The sequence below is a fragment of the Lepus europaeus genome, chromosome 8, assembly GCF_033115175.1.
Source record: "Lepus europaeus isolate LE1 chromosome 8, mLepTim1.pri, whole genome shotgun sequence".
Classification (NCBI taxonomy): domain Eukaryota; kingdom Metazoa; phylum Chordata; class Mammalia; order Lagomorpha; family Leporidae; genus Lepus; species Lepus europaeus.
Window position 1 is genome coordinate 34,292,387 of NC_084834.1, and position 22,744 is coordinate 34,315,130.

The 22,744-nt window shown below is 40.8% G+C and overlaps 1 protein-coding gene across 1 annotated transcript in view; it reads right to left on the minus strand.

Moving 5' to 3' along the window:
* Positions 1-7,216: 7,216 nt before the first annotated feature.
* Positions 7,217-22,744, minus strand: part of GAB1 (GRB2 associated binding protein 1) — a 136,116-nt gene continuing 120,588 nt past the window's right edge. The window contains exons 7-11 of the mRNA XM_062199557.1: positions 19,339-19,428; positions 17,633-17,726; positions 15,434-15,557; positions 10,547-10,669; positions 7,217-7,734 (exon numbers count right to left, since the gene is read on the minus strand). Coding sequence (XP_062055541.1) covers positions 7,576-7,734; positions 10,547-10,669; positions 15,434-15,557; positions 17,633-17,726; positions 19,339-19,428 — 590 coding nt within the window. The 3' untranslated portion in view covers positions 7,217-7,575. The remainder of the gene's footprint in view (positions 7,735-10,546; positions 10,670-15,433; positions 15,558-17,632; positions 17,727-19,338; positions 19,429-22,744) is intronic.

Consider the following 22,744-nt stretch of genomic DNA (forward strand, 5'->3'; position numbering starts at 1 on the left):
CTGTGTGTCTCTGTTTGGTTTCCTGCACCACTAGCTTTTGGGGAAACCATCCATCATGCCATGAGGTACTCAAGCAGTTCTGTGACAATGTCACATAACAGGAGAGAGGCTCCCATCAACATGAAGTGCCAACTTGCCAGTTGTGTGAACGAACCACCTTGGGGCTGATCTTCCAGCCTTATAGACGACTGCTGTCTCAGCTGATGTGCTCATAGTTTCATTAGACTCTGGGCCAGAGTTGCCCAGGCAAGACAAACTATCTCATCTACCTAGCTCAATTTTATTTTAAGGAAGGCTCCAGGCTTGTGAAGACTGGCAAGCCTGAAATTTGTAAAGCTGGCCAGTAGGTTGGAAATATAGGTAGGAGATGAGTTCAAAGTCTGTGGCACAGGCCAGCAAGCTAGAAACTCAAACAGAATTAATATATTATAGTCTTGGGCAGAAACCCTTCTTTGGAAAACCCCAGATTTTTCTCCTAAGGCCTCCAACTGACTGGCTAAAGTTACCATGTACATCACAAGATCATAGGAGAAACACTGAGCCAAGAGTTAATCATCAACAGTGAGTCATAATAATAAAATTCTACCTAATGTAGCACAAAAACACATCTTGAGAATGTAATTTTCAGGTTCATTGATGTGGCGTAGTGGGTTAAACTGCTGCCTGCAATGCAGGCATCCCATTTGGGCACCAGTTCGAATCCTGGCTGCTCCATTTCCAATCCAGTTTCTTCTAATGAGCCTGGGAAAGCATCGGAAGATGGCCAAAGTGCTTGGGCCCCTGCACCCATGTGGGAGACACAGAAGAAGCTCCTGATTTTGGCCTGGCACAGCCCTGGCTGCTGTGGCCATTTGGGTAGTGAACCAGTGGATGAAGATCTCTCTCTCTGTCCCCCTCTGTCTCTGTAACTCTTCCTTTCAAATAAATAATACAATCTTTTAAAATCATTTTCTATAGGTATTTACTCATTTTATTAGACAATAATTTTGGGTACTATTAAATCAACGAACCTGAGGAGGAATGTTATTTGATCGCAATAGGTACCATGCTTCCCTACAGGGCCTGTGTTGTTGCACAGTGAGTTAGGCTGCCACCTGTGATGCCGGCATCCCATATGAGTGCCTGGTTCAAGACCCAGCTGCTTTACTTCTGATCCAGCTCCCTGCTAATTCTCCTGAAAAGCAGTGGAAGATGGTCCAAGTACTTGGGCCCCCACCATCCACATGGGAGACCCAGATGGAATTCCAGGCTCCTGGCTTTGGTTTGGCCCAGCCCTGGCTATTGCAGTCATTTTGGGAATGAACCAGTTGATGGAAGATGTCTGTCTGTCTGTCTGTCTGTCTCTCTCTCTCTGTCTTTCCTTAACTCTTTCAAATGAAAATAAGTAAATCTTTTTAAAAATAACACAAAATGCTTCCCAGTTTTAATCCAGCTTTTAAATATGTAATAGCTTTCACAGAATTCCCAAGTCATTCTTTATAAAACTCTCCTTAAAAAAATTGCAATTCAAAGAGTAATCAGAGGACATATTTTTTCCCCCAAAGGAGTTACATGCAAATACCCAGAAGTTTCATTATTTATAAGGTGATCAGAAGACAGATGAGGAGAGAATGACCTTAAAGAAGATAACCTCATCCTCTCCAAACTCCCCAAATATGATTTTGTGAAAGGCACAGGTGCTGAGTAGACAAAAGGGCAGACTTACAGCCATGCTTGGGATTTTGTGAAGTATTGGAGATGTTTGCAAACTGTCACAGAAATGAAAAATTCCAATTAACAGAATCCTTCAAGTCATAGATTACATATAAAATGTACTTTGTAATGATAACATTTGCACCCAGGTCCTTATTTGTTTATTTATTTGGGCCCCTCCCTTCTCTCTCTCTCTCTCGCTATCTCTCTCTCTTTCTTTCAAGATTTTTATTTATTTCAGAGGTAGAGTTACAGAGAGAGGGACAGACAGAGAGGTCTTCCATCTGCTTGTTCACTCCTCAAACAGCTGCAACAGCCAGAGCTGGGCAGATTTGAAGCCAGAAGTCAGGAGCTTCTTCCGAGTCTCTTACAAGGTGCAAGAGCTCAAGGACTTGGGCCATCTTCTGCTGCTTTCCCAGGCCATAAGCAAAGAGCTGGATCAGAAGTAAAGCAGCTAGGACATGAATTGGTGCCCATATGGGTTGCCAGCACTGCAGACGGAGGCTTAGCCTACTCTGCCACAGAGCTAGCCCCTATATGGGTTTTCCTTCAATAAAATACTGGTAGCACTGGCAGGTGGAGGAGTTAACAGGGCATATGCACATGCTGACAATCTCAGTTTTTCCCGTTTTCCCTGACTAGCTCAGGACTCACATTTTAGCATGATCTAATGAGAGCTTTGTTGCAGAGAGTGAGTGACCCTAGAGAACAGAGAAGCTGGACTGGGAAGTACAATTAATGTAAGATTTCTTTTTAAATAAAGATATCTGAAAGGCAGAGTGAAACAGGAAGGGAAAGATCGACTTCCACCTGCTGCAATGGCCAGGGCTGGTCAAGCTGAAGTCAGGAACCTGGAACTCCCTCCAAGTCTTCCACGTGGGTGGCAGGAGTCTAAACACTTGGGCCATTTTCTGCTGCTCTCCCAGGCCATTAGCAGGGATCCAGATTGGAACTGCAACAGCAAAGACTCAAAGGAGCGCTCACATGGGATGCCAGCATTACAGAGGCTTAACCCACCAAACCACAATGCTGCTGCCCAAGTGTGTTTTTTTTTTTTTTAAAGATTTTAATTATTTGAAAGTTAGAGAGCTACAAAGAGAGGGGTAGAAAAAGAGATCTTCAATCTGGTGGCTCACTCCCCAGATGGCCACAATGGCCAGGGCTGTCGGCCGAAGCCAGGATTTTCTTCTGGGTCCCCCATTTGGGTGTAGGGCCCCAGGCACTTGGGCCATCTTTTGTTTTCCCAGGCCATTAGCAGGAAGCTGCATTGGAGTGGAGCAGATGGGACATGAAATGGTACCCCTCTGGGATGCTGGCATTGCAGATGACAGCTTTACCTGCTATGCCAGAATACGGTCCCTCAAAGCTGGGCTTTTGGTCCATATAAAGACTCTAAGGATGGATGGGAGCTATAAATAGCCTCATTAGTTTACAATGTCAGTATTCACACTATTTAAGGTCTTGAAACCAAAGTGAAAAGTTTTATTTTGTAGCAAAAAAATCTACAATTGGATCTTTATAAAAGATGTGTAAGAAGGGATAAATAAAATTATACATAAGATATTGTTTTTGAAATTTGGAATGATGATCAACATTCAGTTTACAAGAACTCACGAACAGCTAAATACATCTTTTTACATGAGGGAAGTAAAAGCTGTATTAATCCCTTGACTCATTAGTTTGTTGAAACTTTCATATACAGAGACTATACCGCACCTAAACAATAAGCCTATGTGAAAGAAGACAGATTACTTCAAAGCATAGTAATACATATTTAGATGGACTAAAAACAATTATCTCAATAATCTGACAATTTAATTTACCAAATCAAGTTTACCGTTATCAAGTCCACGATGTCTACTGCATTCATTTATACCGTGGCTTTTCATCTCACTGTTCAGGTTTTAAAATTACATATTTTCCATATCATAACAGATGTTCTTGATGACAACTGTTATGCCAGGACGCATGTTTCTTTCTTGCTAGTGCACCAACTTTTGGTCACAGGCACAATTCCTGTTACAAACTGGATGGCTTAACTGACTGTGGAGGCTGAGTTCTACTAGCACAAACCAGAGATAAGAACTGAAATTGTTTCTATCACACCCCAAAAGGCTTTGGAACCACTCAGATGACATCTCCAGTGGGCCAGCATCCAGAGGCATTAGCTGTGGAAGGATGCTCACTATCGATGACATAGTCCACAGGCATCGAGTAGTTAGTACTTTAAAAAAATATTAAAAAAATACTACTTTCCCTTGAGGGAGAAAGCAGACAACTTCCCACTGGTAGGAAGACAAGCACAGGTGCCGCATTTCCAGTTGAAGTGTGAATAGGAAGACTGTGCACCCCATTAATTAAATATAAAATGTCCAGAAGAAATTCTGACCTTATTGTACAAGTACAGCAGTGTTTGCATATATATTTAAATTCAGGACTAAATATAGTGCTATCTACATGCAAAAACACAGTCATAGTACCTTTATGGAATTTGTCTAATCACAGTAGTTTATGTGGTACTGATTAACATTAAAATGTATAAACTAGAGTACAGATTTATAACATCTTTTATAGCTTATGTGGGTTAGAAAGCTTATATTTTTCAAGCTTGAATTTAGCTTTTCAAAGGACAGCTATGTGTGCTTTGCTTGACATTTAAACCTTCATAAAATCTTAGTCTTTCACAATAAGAAGTATACAGGAGCTGGTGTTGCGGCACAGGAGGTAAAGCTGCCGCCTGTGACACTGACATCCCATGTGGGTACTGGTTCATGTCCTGGCTGCTTCATTTTCAATCCAGCTCCTGTTAATGACCTGGGAAAGCAATAGAGGATGGCCGAAGTGTTCAGGTTCTTGCCACCCAAGTGGGAGGCCTGGATGAATCTCCAGGCTCCTGGCTTCAGCTTGGCCCAGCACTGGCTACTGTGGCTGTCTAGGGAGTGAACTGGTGGATGGAAGATCTCTGACTCTCTATCTCTCTCTCTGTATAACTCTTTGAAATAAAATAATTAAACCTTAAAAAAAAAAAAGTTGAGGTTGTCAAACATGTAGCAGAAAGAAGAGTAGTAACATCATAATAGTCACATGGGTAACCAGTGGCTTTCAAGCCTTGCCAAAATCTAGCATTTTAAGAGTTGAGTTAGGGGTGAGTTAAAGGGTTTGGTTTGACTTATTTTTTCAAGTGTGTTATTTTAAAACCTAATAAAAATGTGTATTCTAATGTGTTACATACTCTTACCATGCCACATTAGACATATTCTGTATTAACTTCAGCTACTAGGTTAATCTTAGTTTAAGTTGTATTCTCAGGTGTATACAATCTCTAAATAATCTCCTGAGATGTGTTTAAAAGCTGTTATTGTTCATATTTATATTTGCAAGAAGCAAAATTTTATTGAGAGTATGCAAACAGAATAAGGCATAGGAACAAACTGCTGAGATTTCTCAGCTCCTCATACCCCACATTTGCATTACTCAGAAATAATTCAGAAGCCTTGTTATTCTTACTAAAAGACTAAAATAAGTAACCTGGACACTCAACACATTTATAAATATACTGATAAAAGGGACTTTTCAGTAGGTATGTATTTGGGTAACGAAGTTTTAAGAAAGCATTTAATGCTAAAAATCTTTGGAAGATGCTGATCAATAAATTATCTTTTAATTTGTTAAAACAATGTTAATGTGATTTAGTTATCTACAGCAAACCACTTTTCTAATCCATTTCAACTCTTAAATTGCTCAGTATAATAGGGAAATTTCTACAGATTAGAGTATTGTAGATCTTCAAAATTGGTGAGTTGTAAAAAGTGAAGCAGAAATCACAGTAAAAACACTCATAATTGCTTTGGGCCCTCCTGTTGGGATACACAGCCTTAAAGAAAGGTTTTCATTCTTGAGTTGTATATTTTTGTGGTTTACCTCAAAGTATGTTCATCCTTCAGGTAATACAAGTTAGTATCTTTATGCCTAAACTATACTGTGTGTTTTGATAGTTGAGGCACACTTCAGTCATTTGAGATTTTATTTTGTGACTTCATCAATAAACAGCTTGCACACCAAACTCAAACAATCTTTTTTATTTAAAAATCCACCTCAAAATTCACTTCTGGGCTTTAGTTTTTGTTTAAAAAGAAGCAAACATTTAAAAGCATTAAATGTTACTAGTCTACAGTTCATCTTGTTATAAACACTTTTAGTCTGTGGACTGGGGAAACAAACCCATTACATTGATTAGGCACAGCACTATGGCCAAGGGGGCCAGAAATCGGCACATCTGTGTACTTAGGCAACAGTTAGAGGTCTGAATGGAGGGAAAGGTGTCATGCCTCAGCAGTGAGCATTTCTATCTCTATGTATGTCCCCTCCAAAAACTGTTAGTCTCAAACCAATATATAAGAGATTGCATGTAACTTAGTTAACAAACTATACTTGCTTTCTAAATTATGTTGCAAAGCTAAGACAGATGAATATAATAGTAGCCTCACTAAATTTCTGGTCTTGGTATCAGTGTCACAGGACCATGTTATAGGTGAGACAGAATTATACCATTCCTCTGGTAGTTTCAGAAATCTGAGTGGAAGGGGTCCATGACTGTAAGATTTCACATTATAGTAAGGCTCCAATATTTCTTGAATTGGGGCAGTGAATAGAAATCACAGTACAAAATCTTCAATTCTCTGACTGAAAAAGCAACAGGTGCTACATAGGAGAATCACTTATATAACATTTTTTAAAAAAAGGTAGATATAAAATATTAATTGCATAGGGATTTAAATATAAGGCCAAGAAGAATAGTAAGTAAAAAAATCATAGAAAGGGCACTGTGGTGTCAAAAGAATTTCATTCTTAAGAGTAATAAATCTGAATTACTGTCTAATTAAAAATCACAGTATGTTGCTATAACTAACAGTGAGTGTCAACTGCTTCATTAATTCCAAACTGGGAACCAATGTTTACATTAACAAGAACACAACTAAAGCTTGTAGTCTAAACCTGATCAGTGTATTAGCACATCAGTGCCTTGTACGTACCTGATTAGTTATACAATCTACCTTTCGCAAATAACATTTAATAAATGTTAACAAGTGTAAGAACACAACATCACTGCATGCCACCAATGATTTGCAGGCTTACTTGATAGTGTTATATTTCAGTCTTTCAAGAGTGCAAGATCCTACCCGGCAGAATCTTCACTCAATGAACCAAAAACACTGTAATTAACAAAATATAACAAAGTTCCGCCATGAAAAACTAAATGTACATGAACCAGAGAACTAGGTCCTGACAGCAGTAGGACATGACATACACTATCCTTAGCATTTTGGAAGGCAATGAATTTGGTAAGTCCAACTCTACTTTGTAGCCTAAGCTAATAGTTACCACCCGAAGCTTCAGGGAAAGCTAACTTGTTTATCTACTTCTCATTTTAATGTCTTTAGACTTTAAACACTAACTTCCAAATCTAGAAAGTAGCTTAGTTAATTTAGTACTGTTACATAGAATAGTGGCGGGGGGGTGGGGGTGGGGGTTTAGGGGGGAGGGGCAGGAAGTTCGAAAGGAATTCTGTTAAAGTACATGGGGGAATACCCAGACCAATGTTTTTAATGAAAAAGTGCATAAATACAGTAATACTACAAGTGTGTTAATTACGGAACAGATGTTTCTCTGGGAGCTAAATACTATTTCCCCACGTTATTTACACAGCACGAATTGTTCAGATACCACAAAGCACCATTTACAGTCTAAATTGCTTGATTATGTCTGAAAGGTCTTTTGACTGCAATCCTACAAGGATCTACCTAGAGTGTCAAGTCATCTTCAAAAAAGGATTTCTCTCTCCAATGTGCTTCTCTCTCGTTCGGAAACGGCAGAGTGCTGCTTTCACTTCACATTCTTGCTGGGTGTTTCCGACTCTGTGGACTGCCGGCCGTCCGTCCAGGCTTCCCGCGTGCTCTTCAGAGCCAGCGTCTTCTGTTGGTCAACCACAACATAATCCACTCTCTCATCAGCGACACTGCTGCCTGAGCCACTGCTCTTTTGCTAAAATGCAAAGAGAAAAGGTCCCACATGTGAAGGAATGTTTCTGAGTGAAATGCGTTCTTGAAACAGACACACAAATGTACCATGAACACTCTTGAAATTCTACAGGGTCTCACACACAATGACAAAAAACATTACCTCAATTTAACAATGGTTTCTGTCTCCTAACTATACAGTATCTTCCCCTTAAATTTAAAATTATTACATGTAAGCATTCAAACTAGTGCTCCTATCACAGATAAAATCCACAGCGCATAAGGAGAGCAGACACCTGGCTCATGTTGCCATGCACAACTGGACTGTTCCTATGAGTTACGCTTGACTTACACTATTTTCATTCTATTTAAAAGGCAGAGAGAGAGAGAGAGAGACAAACAGATCTTCCATCCACTGCTTCACTGGGGCAAAGCCAGCAGCCAGGAACTCAGTCCAGGTCTCCCACGGGTGACAGGGCTCCAGCTGCCTGAGCCATCCCTGCTGCCTGCTAGGGTGCAGTAAGCTCCATTGGAAGTGGAGCCAGGACTTGAACCCAGGCACTCCGGTGAAGGCTGCAGGCATCCCAAGGAGTGTCTAAACTGCTGTGCCAAATGCTTGCCTCTTTTCAAGCCCTGATCAGTGTTTACTTTCAGAACTAAGGAATGATTTTTGAAAAGCATATTTTAAAAATGATGGGGCCCATGCTGTGGCATAGGGGTAAAGCCACTGCCTGCAGTGCCAGCATTCCACATGGGTACCCGTTCAAGTCCCAGCTGCTGCACTTCCAATCCACCTCTCTGCCATGGTCTGGGAAAGCAGGTGAAGATGGCCCAAGTGCTTGGGCCCTTGCACCCATGTGGGAGATCAGGAAGAAGCTCCTGGCTCCCGGCTTCGGGTCCTCCCTGTTGCAGCCGTATGGGGCGTGAACCAGCGGATGGAAGATCTCTTTGTATCTCTTTCAAATAAATAAATCTTTATTTTTTTTAAAAAAATGACAAAGTACATAGGCTAATGGACACTCTTTTTTTTTTTTTTTTTTTTATTAAACTTTTATTTAATGAATATAAATTTCCAAAGTATAGCTTATGGGTTACAATGGCTTCCCCCCTCCCATAACTTCCCTCCCGCCCGCAACCCTCCCCCCTCCCGCTCCCTTTCCCCTTCCATTCGTGTAAAGATTCATTTTCAATTCTTTTTGTACACAGAAGATCAGTTTAGTATATATTAGGTAAAGATTTCAACATTTTGCCCATATAGCAACATCAAGTGAAAAAACTACCATTGGATTACTAATTATAGCATAAAATAGCAATGTACAGCACATTAAAGACAGAGATCCTACATAATTTTTTTTTTCAAAATAATTAATTTTCTATGCCTTTTCCATTTTAACACCAGGTTGTTGTTGTTTTTTTTTTTTTTTTCATTTCCAATTCTCTTTATACACAGAAGATCACTTCAGTATATAATTAGCAAAGACCTCATCAGTCTGCGCCCACACAGAAACGCAAAGTATAAAAATACTGTTTCAGTACCAGTCGTAGCATCACTTGGCTTTAGACGACACATTGGGACACTCTTATTTTTAAAATCCAACTAGATATCAGACAGATATAATTATCAATGCATTGCCAGGTGTTAAGTAGGGGAAGTACCGAAGGTGTAAGAGAAATAGAGGGAGAAGTGAGCTTCTAAATGGCAGAGTTCCTGTCTGTAGGGTGCATTTTTATCTCCGCAATGCAATTGGGAGGAGACACTAAAACAGACCATGTTGTTAAGCTAAGGGTTCCTGACCAACTGACGTGGCCCCAGAGTGGTGGCAGCTCCTGGTTCCAAGAAGAACCAAATACAAATCCTTTTTGGAGGGAATTTAGGTCCTCAGGATTCCCACAGAGATGTTGGGCAAAATGCACAAAACACGTGAGGAAACAGGCCGTGAAGAGGCTAAGTCAGCAGAAACAGTAAACACAGAAACTTGGAAGGACTTCAGCTTTTGAAATTATGGCATAAACTAACACTGAAAGGAAGCGAAGGAGTAAAATAGGGGATAAAATTATTAAAATCAAAGAATCAAATACAACTTCATTTTATAAATGAAAAACAATTGAAATTAAAAGCTAAAGAAAATTGAGAATGAACTTGGTGATAGATTTAAAGAAACTAAGTAGAGAGTGATAAGATGGGAAATGAGTGGTAAAACATGGGAAATGAGGTGAGAAGTTCTAACATGTCTAATCAGAAACCTGAGAGAACAGAAAGAATAATATTTAAAGAGATGACCAAGACTTTGCCAGAATGACAGATGTTTCCAGAATTGACAAAGAATAACATATAAAGGAATTGTGAACTCAGTAAAAACCCTTTTCCAAGAATGATGGAAAAATAAAGATATTTTAGCTAAAAACTTAGAGAATTCACCGTTCACAGACTTCCACTAAAGGAACTTTTAAAAGATGTATTGCAGGGGAAAGGGAAACTATTAAGGAAGATGTGATACAAGAGTGATGATAAATAAGCTGGTAAACATAGGAAAACATAAATGAACGTTTAAATAACAGTAACACTAATTTGTGAACTCAGACAAAATTCTGTACAAAATAGCACATAATCTGAGCTAACATTTCCAGGAGAGTGAACACACTACCTTTGGAATTTAGTGATCATGTCAATGGGGAAAACAGAATTTGTCAGTCTCCATAATTTTTTTTACTTGTGATCTAGGAAACAGCATGAGGTAATGAGCTTTCTGAAACTTAAACACACAATTCCCCTCAAAGATTATCCTGTAGGTTTACGATGCGAGTTACCTGTGTTTCTAGAATCGGGGTTCGCTTACCTTACGTGGTGGTGTGGACTTCCCAGAGTCTAAATCGAGGTCGAGGTATTCTACTTGCTTGTCTCCTTTGGGCTTGATCACAGGACTGCTTCCTCCATCAAGACTGTTACTGCCAAGAAGACTCTGCAAGTACAGCACAACCACCTCAGTGCTGAGCCATGAGAGGGACGGCCCCCTGTGTGTGGTCTGCAGGGGCCTACATGTTTGCTGCAAGAGGACACAGCTTAAGGAAAGGCCTATCTAGAAAATTAAGTACTTGTAGGATTGAGAGAAAATAAGTAGTAGTTTTAAAATGCAATTAAAACTTAGAGCAAGCTAGGAAGTAGTTTCAAAAGCTACCCATGGTTCAAACTAAGATTGGGACATCAAACTGAAACCACCTGTGAGAGTTCAACCTGAACATTATTAAAATTACTTTTGTGCTCAGTATTTTTAGGTAGATCTTTATATTACCTACTTTCAAATTAATAAACTTTCTACATTTTATTTAAAAGCTTTCCAAATAAAACTATCACCTAAAGACTTTGAATAAGGACTCCATTGGAAAAGCCTGTTTTATTTGAATCCTCTAGAATTCTTACCACTTAATTCCCCCTGCTTTCTCTTAGCCTGATCCTTTCCTTCCTAAAAGGAATTGTGCAATTCTCCAAAACAAGATAAAGAAAATATGAAGATAGATGACAGCAATAAACAGCAAGAAAAAGCTTAGGGCAGGAAATGGCAAAGAAATAGGTTAGCAGGAAGTTGAAGATCAGGGCTAAGCGAAAAAGGATGGCCAAGACGACATCCCTATATACATCCTCTATGACAGTTTTCTAACTGTGCTCCAAAAAAGGATCTGTTTTCCTGCCTTTCTGCTTTTAACCCCATTGGGAAATGTTCCTGACTTCTCAGAGGAAGACTCCATGCGTGTTAGAGCTTTCACTTGTGTGCCTTCTGCCATGGTGTTACTAATGTTCATATAGGATCTCATACTTTAGAAGAAAACCATAGTGATGCAATGAACTTAAAAATTTATACCAGTTATGATAAAACAATCTGAAAGCTGCATAAACCTGGCTATATTGATTGCTTTCTATTGCTACTTCATTTCTTTTTCCTTAGGCTGAACAGAGAACGCTGTGCTTTACAGAATGGACATTTGCTAGACAAACACTGAACCTAGTCCCTCGTTTGGTTGAGCAGGGCTGCTGACAGCCAGTATAAACCCTCGTTGTGAATTAGGAAAGGGTGTTTCTTCCCCTAGGGCTACACGGCTCTGTGCCCAGGCCCAGGCTGATGAATGGCATCTGGCCTGGATATGGGTACATGGTGTGTGCAGTACTGTGTACATACTGCATACTGTGCAGTACACAACTTGCACAACTGCATGTGACAGCCCTATCTGGAAGAAAGGATTTTTTAATCAAAGCGACCAAGTGCTGCTAATAAAATGTTCAATAATATTGAAAGTAGCAGGCACAAAAAGTTTGGGTACTCAATTGATAGAAATAGTAACCTTCCCCTTCTCCCCTTTTCTAGTTTGTGAAGAAACTGAAATCATCAGGAAAGTGTTTCTTTGAATAACTGCACACTTCACTGTCACACACAGAGTCAGCTTGTGAGTGTATGTAGAATTCTGCACTCAAAAGTGATCCGTGGAAGACGGCAGGCAAGTGCCGGACTGGAAGCACACAGAAGCAGTCACGGTACCCGGAAGGCTATAGACTCCGTAAGTTCATATGACCTGCATGCTTAATACCTATTAGCTCTTCCTAAAGACACTTTCTCAGAGTTGCTCATTAAACGTTGTATCTAACTATTATTAGAACTGTGGATTTTTTTCACTGTCATGTGTCCATAAGGAAGTCTATTTGCTTTTTTTTTAAGATTTATTTTAGAGAGAAAGGAGTGAACCAGCTGATACAAGATTTCTCTGTCTTTACCCCGTCTCTGTAACTCTGCCCTTATATATCTTAAATTACAGAAAAAGGCCTAATTGAGTTAATAATAAAAATTGGAAACAATATCTTTTTTTTAATTTTATTTGAAAGAGAGTTAGAGAGGTAGAGACAGAGAGAGAGGTCTTCCATGTGCTAGTTCACTCTCCAGATGGTTGCAATGGCCAGCGCTGCGCCGATCCGAAGCCAGGAGCCAGGAGCTTCCTCCAGGTTTCCCACGTGGGTGCAGGGGCCCAAGCACTTGGGCCATCTTCTACTGCTTTCCCGAGCCATAGCAGAGAGCTGGATCAGAAGAGGAGCAGCCGGGACCAGAACCAGTGCCCATATGGGATGCTGGCACTTCAGGCCAGGGCTTTAACCTGTTGCGCCATAGCGCCAGCCCCAGAATATCTATTCTGATGTAGTATTTAGGATTTAAATTCTTACTAGAGTCTATTTAGTATAATCAAGAAAACAGCTAAGTCATTGAAAATAATAAAAACCAGTAAGTTGAACACAGCTTTATGATGCTTGTAATTCAAAGGTGATCTAAATGTTACTTTAGAATACTTTATAAACCTGCTAAATTTTCAATTTCATTAGCTAAAAAAAGGATCAAATCAAGTCTGTCAAATCACTTAATTCTAGTCTCTGACAATATAGAGTTGTCAGGAACCTCTTTTTGCCTAAAGTCAATTAAATATGAGAAACAAATTCATTGACAGAATTAGGCTTTATATTTTGTATCTCCAAATAGGAATTTTTAAGGAAAATCGTCATTAAAATGTCACTCACTCCAAATTTTGACATTAGTTCCTTGCTTATCCTGACAGATACTGCCTGGTGTCCTCCACCACCTGCTCTCCCCTCTCCCCTGAGAGTGGGATTTTTAGGAGGACCCACTGTCCCTCAGAACTAAGGCCGTGCTTCCTAGCCACCTTGGTGTCTGTGTGTGGCTGCACAGGCGAGACTCCGGTGGATGGTGTGTACCTGGAAGCTCCCAGGGACCTTCTTCATGAAGCAGGTGTATTGTAGCCTCTGCTGCTTCTCCCTTCCCTCCCCGCGGGGTGTGGGACTGCACTTGGTGAGGGCCATGCCCAGGGGACAGCAGAGTCCAGGGCTGGAAGGGGCTGACTCTCTGAGGGCTTCGGAGAACTGCACTGCCACAATAATTTTGCATCAATTCTCTGCGCTTTACCATGAGAAAGAAATCAGCTTCTCTCAAGTCACTGACTTATTTTTTTGTTAACTCAGAGGTGAGCCTAATCCTGATATGCCTGCTCACTAAAAAACCAGCAGAGCAAGTCTTAAATCTGAGAAAAAGCAAAAGCACACTACTTTTAAGAATTAAAATTAGTTTACATTCTTAAAACATCTGAAGTTATTTCTGGCAACTATGTGACAAAATGCTTGCTACTATTAGAAAATTCTGCTTTGTGATAACATGGCTAATCTAAAATTATGTAGCAGGACTTTTTAAAGCCATCTAAGGATATATTACTGAAACAGTCTCAAAGACTTTCTTCACATGACTGTTTCACCATGAACTGGGCCTGGAGAACTCCATTATAAAATGCTTCCTATGTATTTTCTTAGACTATATATAAAAAAAAAAAGCACATCTTAAATATAGCTGGAAAATTTTATGTTTTTCAAACAATTTACAATGAAAGATAATGATGTCACATGTTGACTCTTTTACTGGTTTTAGACTTTATGATACTATTTTAAAAGTTGTCTAGGGGCTGGTGCTGTGGGTAGTAGGTAAAGTCACCGCTGGCAATGCCAGCATCCCATATGGGCACCGGTTTGAGTCCTGGCTGCTGCACTTCCAATCCAGCTCTCTGCTGTGGCTTGGGAAAGCAGCAGAAGATGGCCCAAGTCCTTGAGCCCCTGCACCCGTGTGGGAGACCCAGAAGAAGCTCCTGGCTTTGGATTGGCGCAGCTCTGGGTGTTGTGGCCAACTGGGGAGTGAACCAGCCGATGGAAGATCTCTCTCTGCCTCTCCTTCTGTGTAATTCTGATTTTCAAATAAATAAATCTTAAAAAAAAAAAAAGAAAACAGATTTATTTGTTTGAAAGTTAGAGTTACACAGCAAGAGAAGGAAAGGCAGAGAGAGAGAGAGAGAGGTTTTCTATCCATTGGTTCACTCCCCAATTGGCTACAATGGCCGGAGCTGCACCGATCGAAAGCCAGGAGCCAGGAGCTTCTTCCAGGTCTCCCACATGGGTGCAGGGGCCCAAGGACTTGGGCCATCTTCTATTGCTTTCCCAGGCCATAGCAGAGAGCTATATGGGAAGAGGAGCAGCCGGGACATGAATCGGCGCCCATATGGGATGCCGGCACTGCAGGCAGAGGATTAACCCACTGCGCCACAGTGCTGGACCCTACATCTCATCTTCTAAAAGATAGTGTGAGCACCGACTGTAAACCATTAATGAAAACGCCTGAAGTTGGGTTGGCCCCTGACATTAGTCCTCGTGCACATAGAGCTCACAGCCAAGGTGTTTCCAGAGTGCCTTTTCTCGGAGGCTGGTGTCATGAGACACAGATAACTGACCTGTTGGAGATGTTATTCTGGTTTTCCCTTGAGTGCCTGACATTTCCGAGAACATAACAGCAGCTGTTAAAAATAAGTAAGTATCCATTGGCTGGTTCACTCCCCAATTGGCCGCAATGCCCAAAGCCAGGAGCCTCTTCTGATTCTCCCACGCAGGTGCAGAGGCCCAAGGACTTGGGCCATCTTCTACTGCTTTCCCAGGCCATAGCAGTGAGCTGGATGGGAAGTGGAGCAGCTCGGTCTTGAACCAGCACCCATATGGGATGCCGGCCCCCAAATAAATAAATCTTTAAAAGTTGTCTATCATTTTTTCCTCAAGTATATAAAGATGGGAGGGAAAATTCACATCTTGCATGATTGAAAAGAGCTGCTGGAGACAGAGAAGCTTAGAGGAAGGCTTTACATACCTGGTCTTCACTGGACAGGTTTGGGTTCATGGGAACGTAATTCTCTTCACTGTCATGTGAGTCGCTGCTTGACGTTGTGCTGTGCACTGAATCTGGTCGTGGGGACAGGGGAAACCTGGAGGAGCTAATGACAGAAATTGTCATTGCAACAATAAACCTTGACAAACATTTATAAAATCACATCCAAAATAAAAATGAGTCATAGCATGCATACCTTCAGAAATACTCATTTATGTTTATAATTATTTATGTATGCATTTATTTTTTTTTTTGACAGGCGGAGTTAGACAGTGAGAGAGACAGAGAGAAAGGCCTTCCTTCCGTTGGTTCACCCCCCAAATGGCTGCTATGGCTGGCGTGCTGCGCCCATCTGAAGCCAGGAGCCAGGTGCTCCCTCCTGGTCTTCCATGCTGGTGCAGGGCCCAAGCACTTGGGCCATCCTCCACTGCGTTCCTGGGCGACAGCAGAGAGCTGGACTGGAAGAGAAGCAACCGGGACTAGAACCTGGGGTGCCAGCGCCGCAGGTGGAGGATTAGCCTAGTGAGTCGCAGCGCCGGCCTATTTATGCATTTATTATAACATGATTTATTGTGCAGAGCCAAACACAAATAATATGCATAGCTGTATAATGAAGAACATTTTGGACATCAAATTATCTTGTGTAAAACAAAAGTATATTACCGGGGGCAGGTGTTGTGGTGCCGTGGGTTAAGCTGCTGCCTACCACATATCCGTTCACAGGTTTGAGTCCTGGCTATTCTGCTTCCAATCGAGCTCCCTGCTAATGCACCCGAGGAAGCAGCAGATGGGGACTCAAGCACCTGAGTTCCTGACAGTCATGCAAGAGAATCAGGTGGCGCTCTGGGCTCCCAGCTTTTGCCTGGCCCAGCCCCAGCTCTTGGGACCATTTGAGTAGTAGACCAGAGGATGTAAGATCTCTCTCCCCCTTTCTGTAATTCTGCCTTTCAAACCATAATTTTTTTAAAAAATACAGTACCAGTGACTTGGTGATGAATAGAAAGTCACAAATATAAAAAGGAAAATTTAAGAAATTTAAGAATATTTTTAAAAGATTATTTGAGAGGCAGAATTATAGAGAGAGAAGGAAAGACAGATCTTCCATCCCCTGGTTCCCTCCCCAAAAGGCCTCAATGGCCATGGCTGGTCCAAGCCAAAAACAGGAGCCTCCTCAGGGTCTCCCATGTGGGTGCAGAGGACCAAAGACTTGGGCCATCTTCCACTGCTTTCACAGGCACACCAGAAAAGAGCTGGATTGGAAGTGGAGCAGTTGGGACACAAACCTGTGACCATGTGGGATGCTGGTACCGCAAGTGGTGGCTTTACCAGCCACGCCACAGTGCTGGCCCCTAAGAATTCTTAATCTGCAAAAATTTTTATTTGAAAGGCAGGGTGAGCAAGTGAGTGATATCTCTTCTATCCACTGGTTCTCTCTCCAAATGCCCACAACAGTCAGGGCTGGGTTAGGCTGAAGCTGAGCCTGGAACTCCATCCAGGTCTCCCAGGTAGGTGGCAGGGACTCAAGAACATAAGCCATCACCTGCTGCCTCCCAGAATATGCATTAGTAAGAAGCAAGACTGAGAGCAGAACAGCAGGACAGGAACCAGGCACTCAGCTATGGGATGTGGATGCTCTAAGCTTAACCTGCTATGCCATAACACCCACCCCAAGGATTCTTATACATATCAACATAGGCTTACAACTTTGTAAATTATTTTCACTTCCCTATATATATTTAAATAAATCTCAATTACATGATTCCCACAAGAAATTTTCCAGATCAGCTGTCCTCAGAAATTTTGGGTTAAATGAACACTTCACATTTTTAAAAATTATTGAGAACTCAAAAATTATTGAGAACTTCTGTCTATATGAATTATTCTATTGATGTTTATCATAATAGAAATGAAAGCAGAAACCTTTTTAAACATAAAGGTACACAAATACACACTCCATGTATGATATCATGTTATCATGTAGCCTATGGAAAAATGCAGGATACACTCAGGAGAGAAGCAGAATGGAAAAAGCAAATACTGAATTAAAATAGATTTAACAGAAGTCAAAAAGGTGATGTGCCTCAGTCCATTCTTTGAGATCTGCTAATTCTAGATATTTTCCACAATAACAACAATTCCAGGTATAATCATTATCCAAACAAGGTATTTTAAACAACTCACTCTCGAGCAAAACTCCTGGTGATGGGAGATCTAACTGGAGCCTGTAATTCCTCCCACTCTGGCAAAGGTTTTATTTCTAAAGGTGCTGGCTTGACTGAAAAAACAAACAGCAGAGAGATTTTTTAGTACCCAGAACTTTGGAAATAATACAAGAGTCTCCCTTTACATCTCAATCTATATTCGACAGCCAGGGTACAACTAAAATCAGCTTGTTTTACACAAGAAATGAGGTTCATGGATGTTAAATGGTTTTTCCAATGATACACAGCCAAACAACTAGTGACAGAAACTGGATCTTTGACAGTGTTTCATAATTATTAACTCAAGGACTCAAGTTCTATTCAACAGGTTGTCCTCTGAATTTAAGCAAAACTTTATGAACATAAACTAAGAACGAGAAAGGGTAATACGGTCCAATTGCTTTATTGGTGCTCAATTTATACTTTTAATTCTTTCATGAATTCCCTCTTTTCACTAACTTCATTGTCAATATGGAAATTAAGTTGTTCATGTAAAAAGTTTCTAACTTCAATATTGAAGAATGGGAACTATACATATAAAATGATGCACGGGAAATATGAAAAACAAATCTTTGCTAAAAAGAAAGCAAAAACTTTGCTAAAGTCAAAAGAACTTATCAAACCTTTTAAGAAAACTCATGCCTAGTTTGGAAATAACAAAACCAAACCATAATTACTGTATCTTTTGACTCAAACTCTGCTCTGAGCAAAGGCCATAATCTCAAACAATTACCTGAAATTTTCAGCTTAATTTAGCCAACAAATCCTTTCCCAATTAAATAAAATTCGGTAGATGCTAACATTCTTATTTTTATTTATAAATGGTCTTTACCTCATTATTGCAGCGACTATTGTACTAGTATGTATAATAGAGTTCTTAACCCATTACTAAGACTGAAATGTTTTTCAGAAATTTATAGAGTAAGCAAAAGAACTAAAACAATCTTACCTGTTAATATTAATTGTATTTTAGAAAATTATTAAGCATATTTTTTATCCTGCCACTCTAAAGGAAAATTTTTCATTTTGCCAGTTTGCTAGTTAGTCTGTTCCTATGTGTATAATTCTAATCAATGATGTTATAGTTATCAAATACAAAACAGATGGTCACATTTAAGGACTGAGGCTCAGGAGTAAGTATTTTTGTCAACTCAAATACAGTGAAGAGTAAATTGGTTAAATTTGGGTGAAAGCAATTTTATCCATATACTTAAAGTAGACCTGTACAGAATACTGCACTGACTGAAGTGCAGTATTTTTAATTCTTAATGTTACATTTTTTTGATAACCAAAGGCTAATAATACACAGCAGCTTAGCTATCAATATCTAAGTAATGGTATAATTAATGCGATAAATGACCATTGTTTCAGAACAGACTATGTATAAAGACAGGAGACAAAAGCAGTTTACAAACTTAAAACAATGTGTTGTCTAAAATGTTAAAGGAATAATGAAAAAGGATAAGGCTGAATATTATATATTATCGATATATAACATGCTGCTGTTAATGGCATAACAGGTAGACTCACTGAGTTACAGGAAGCATTCACTTGACAGACAACATGCTGGGATGTTTTATTTACAAAAGTTGTAGTATCTAAGGCTCTTCTTTACTGCCTTAAGAACAGAACATTACAAGATAAATTCCCAATACCCCATACAGCATGCGGTGCTAGAGTACATACCCTTTCTTCTTGTAGCAAAGTCACCTATGGTTTGTGAATCAGTTCGCTCTAAACCATGGGGTTTGGGTCTTAAAATTTTAGGACTTTGACCTAATTGGTAAAAAGAAGACTCTCTTAATATGATGTTATTTTTTAATTGGAAAATGGATTCTGTACAAATAACAGAGCCCCGTGCAGAAATGCTACATCTCAGAAGCATAAACAACAGTCTGTGGAAAACACTTCAGCCTTGCTATGTACCCTCCTGCGTGCTCAGCACCACGGGAGGAGGAAGCTGCATGCAGTTAGCAAAGGGTTATAACCGACGGACGGGTTTCAGCAGGACCACCAGCCTGGTTAGTTGTTAACTTTGAGGAAAGGGAGGAAAAACGTGTGCCATGTTAGTTTTTCTTCTAACATGTCTTATAAAATGGGATCAAATAAGAAGTTACAAAGTCCCTCCGATCTCAATTACATCTCTTCTTTGAAGTTTGGTGTCTCATAAGAAAACACGAAGGTCTCTGCCCACACACAAGCACTGTGTTGAGACCCAGTCATTGGCCTCAAACTTTCCCTCTCAGAAGCCTCAACTGCAGAGCAGCAACATCATCTGAAAGAGTACTTTAATCTATTCCGTTCTCAATGGTTCCACATATTCTTAATTCACAAAGTTGAACTGACATCTGCTAGAAGGCAAAATTAGCATTTTTGGATAAAGGTTGATATCTAGCCTCTATCAAAATCTAAGTCTCCGGCCAGCGCTGCGGCTCACTTGGCTAATCCTCCGCCTGTGGCACCAGCACTCCGAGTTCTAGTCTTAGTTGGGGTGCCGGATTCTGTCCCGGTTGCTCCTCTTCCAGTCCAGCTCTCTGCTGTGTCCTGGGAAGGCAGTGGAGGATGGCCCAAGTGCTTAGGCCCTGTACCCGCATGGGAGACCAGGAGGAAGCACCTGGCTCCTGGCTTCGGATCGGCTCAGCGCCAGCTGTAGTGGCCATTTGGGGGGTGAACCAACAGAAGGAAGACCTTTCTCTCTCTCTCTCTCTGTCTAACTCTGCCTGTCAAAAAATAAAAAATCTAAGTCTCCTTAAAATATAATTCTCTAGAATATAATAAATAGTAAAATTTTACTATTAGGAAAATACATTTATGGTAGACTCACAAATCAAATCCAGTTTCTCTACTTCATGGATAGATATCCTCAGAGGACATAAAGAAGGGACTTGCTCAGCTTGCAACTTTAATCTGATGCAAAATGAAGGCTTCCTTTGGCCCCCCACCCACTGGTGTGGTGCTCCCATACCATACGGCACACTGCTTTACCTCTACACTTGCTGGGCTGCAGAGAATCGAAAGGCATTTGTAGTTCAGTTTTGAGCTCCTCTGAGATCACACAGTCGCAAACTAGAGAACTCAACTGGAAGAAGAAATGTACTTATTGCTACACTTGTGTGTAAGGCTGACGTTACTGTGACTACATGGATGTGGCTTGAAGCACCACATCTGTGTGAGAGCCACAGGTCGCCGACATACACCTGAGGTGAAGTGTAATAACTATGCAAAACTTCCACAACGACTTTAGGCTTGTGGGTGTTTACCCACTGTGTCCTCGACGACTTCCTCTTCAGAGAGACCCGTGTGCGTTAGCTCTGTAGCTTCCTCCTGATTTCTTTCTTTGTGGTTGTCTCCTATTCCTTACTCTGCATTTCTTAACTCTGCACCCTCAACATCATATCTGAGTTTGTAAATGCCCACGGTCATGTGGCTGCTTGATCTGCCTAGTTACACTTCCTCACTTTTTCTTCAGGCCCCCACTTCCCACTAGTTGGAATAAGTCACTTCCAGTCACCTCTCCTGTACTGGAAACCAAGTTGATCATTTCTGCTCTAAACCATTTTTCACCTCCCCAGGCTTAGCCAGGGCATCAGTTCCCGGACCCTTAGGCAGACAGCCTCAGTTATATTTCCACAATCCCTTCTTTACCCAAATGTATTTGGTCATAAAACACCAGCGCCTTGCCAATATGACAATAAAAAGAGCTTTTCAAATGAGCAGCTCTGAAGGGGGGAGTGGATGATCAAGGTCGGTAAGAAGTTACTGAAGCCTGTATAAATGCAGGCTTGATGGCTACGTTCCAGAGTGATCACGGGCTTATGAAAAATAAGAAGAGGGCTATTTTGAAACCTCTGCTTAGAGGTAGAAAAACAAGGCAAGAACAAACCTACTGTTTGGGAAGGAAGAGAAAGTAATCTTAACAGATTAAAAAAAAAGAGCGAGAAACTCAACTCCTATCTTGCTTTATTCTTCTCCAGCTAGGTGAATGACATTCAAACTGAAAAGGAAGAAACAATAAATGGCAACAAAGAGCCTGCTATGTGAGAAAAGTGCTAGGCAGGACCCAGCTCCTTCCAAGTTCTATTCAGTGAGTTTTATTCCAAGACACCCAATGACTTCACAGACAAGGACACAGAGTTCCTAAGGGTTCTCTGGAGCAGTCATGGAGAACGTGGAAGGCGCCACAAGAAAAAGCTGTGCGTGCTTTGGACGTTGTGTTCTTTTGGATCGCACTCTGCTCTGGTGAGACCATTCTCTAATTCTCACTTCAGCCCACTCCTCCACTCACCACCGTCAGTTTCCATCCCGACTTTACTAACCAGTGTCTGTGAGTTTCTAAACAATGCTCAAGTGATGCTCTGCTGAGACTGCCCTGAGGAAAATCTCAGCACTGAATCATTCATGATGAGCATTTACTGAAGGGTCCTTATGCCCTGGGCACTCTAAACCTCACAACATGCTCCCAACAACCTTGTAGGAAAGGTACCTTTAAAGCATGTCTTGTTGATCTGTCAACACTTGTTGGAGAGACTGGGACATTTGCGCAGAGTCACCTAGCTGGTGGCAAAGCCAGGAATTGAATCCAGACATAGGGCTCATTCTGTTATTCCTATATCCTTATTCCAGTCTGCAATCCTTACTGTACTATAGCTCTTCCCACAAAAGGATGCGAATTGTTTTGCTTTTATGTACAGTAAGTCCTCCCAACTTAATTTCAAGTACTTCAAACGTTAAATAGATATTTAACATCATTACATTTCTCTGACAGCTTTACCTTCATGACCAGTAATTTCTTGTCAGTCACTACTGAAGCCAAACCCATACCCCTAATGTCTTTGATGTAGATTTTATCAGGTCTCCATATCTCTTTCTTAGCTTGCAGTTCCTCTGTGAAGATTAACTCTTTAAATTAAGGGAGTGACACAAGAGCAAGAGACTAAGTCATAAAGACCAGAATTGCCCGTACAGCTCACATGGTTAACATCTCGGTTCCAGCCTGTATTCCAAGGGTTTTTGAGGACATTTACAGAACCTGATCAAAGAAACTACCATCCAGTCTACCCTTGGGCCCAGACAGCCTGGAGCCCTCCTTTGC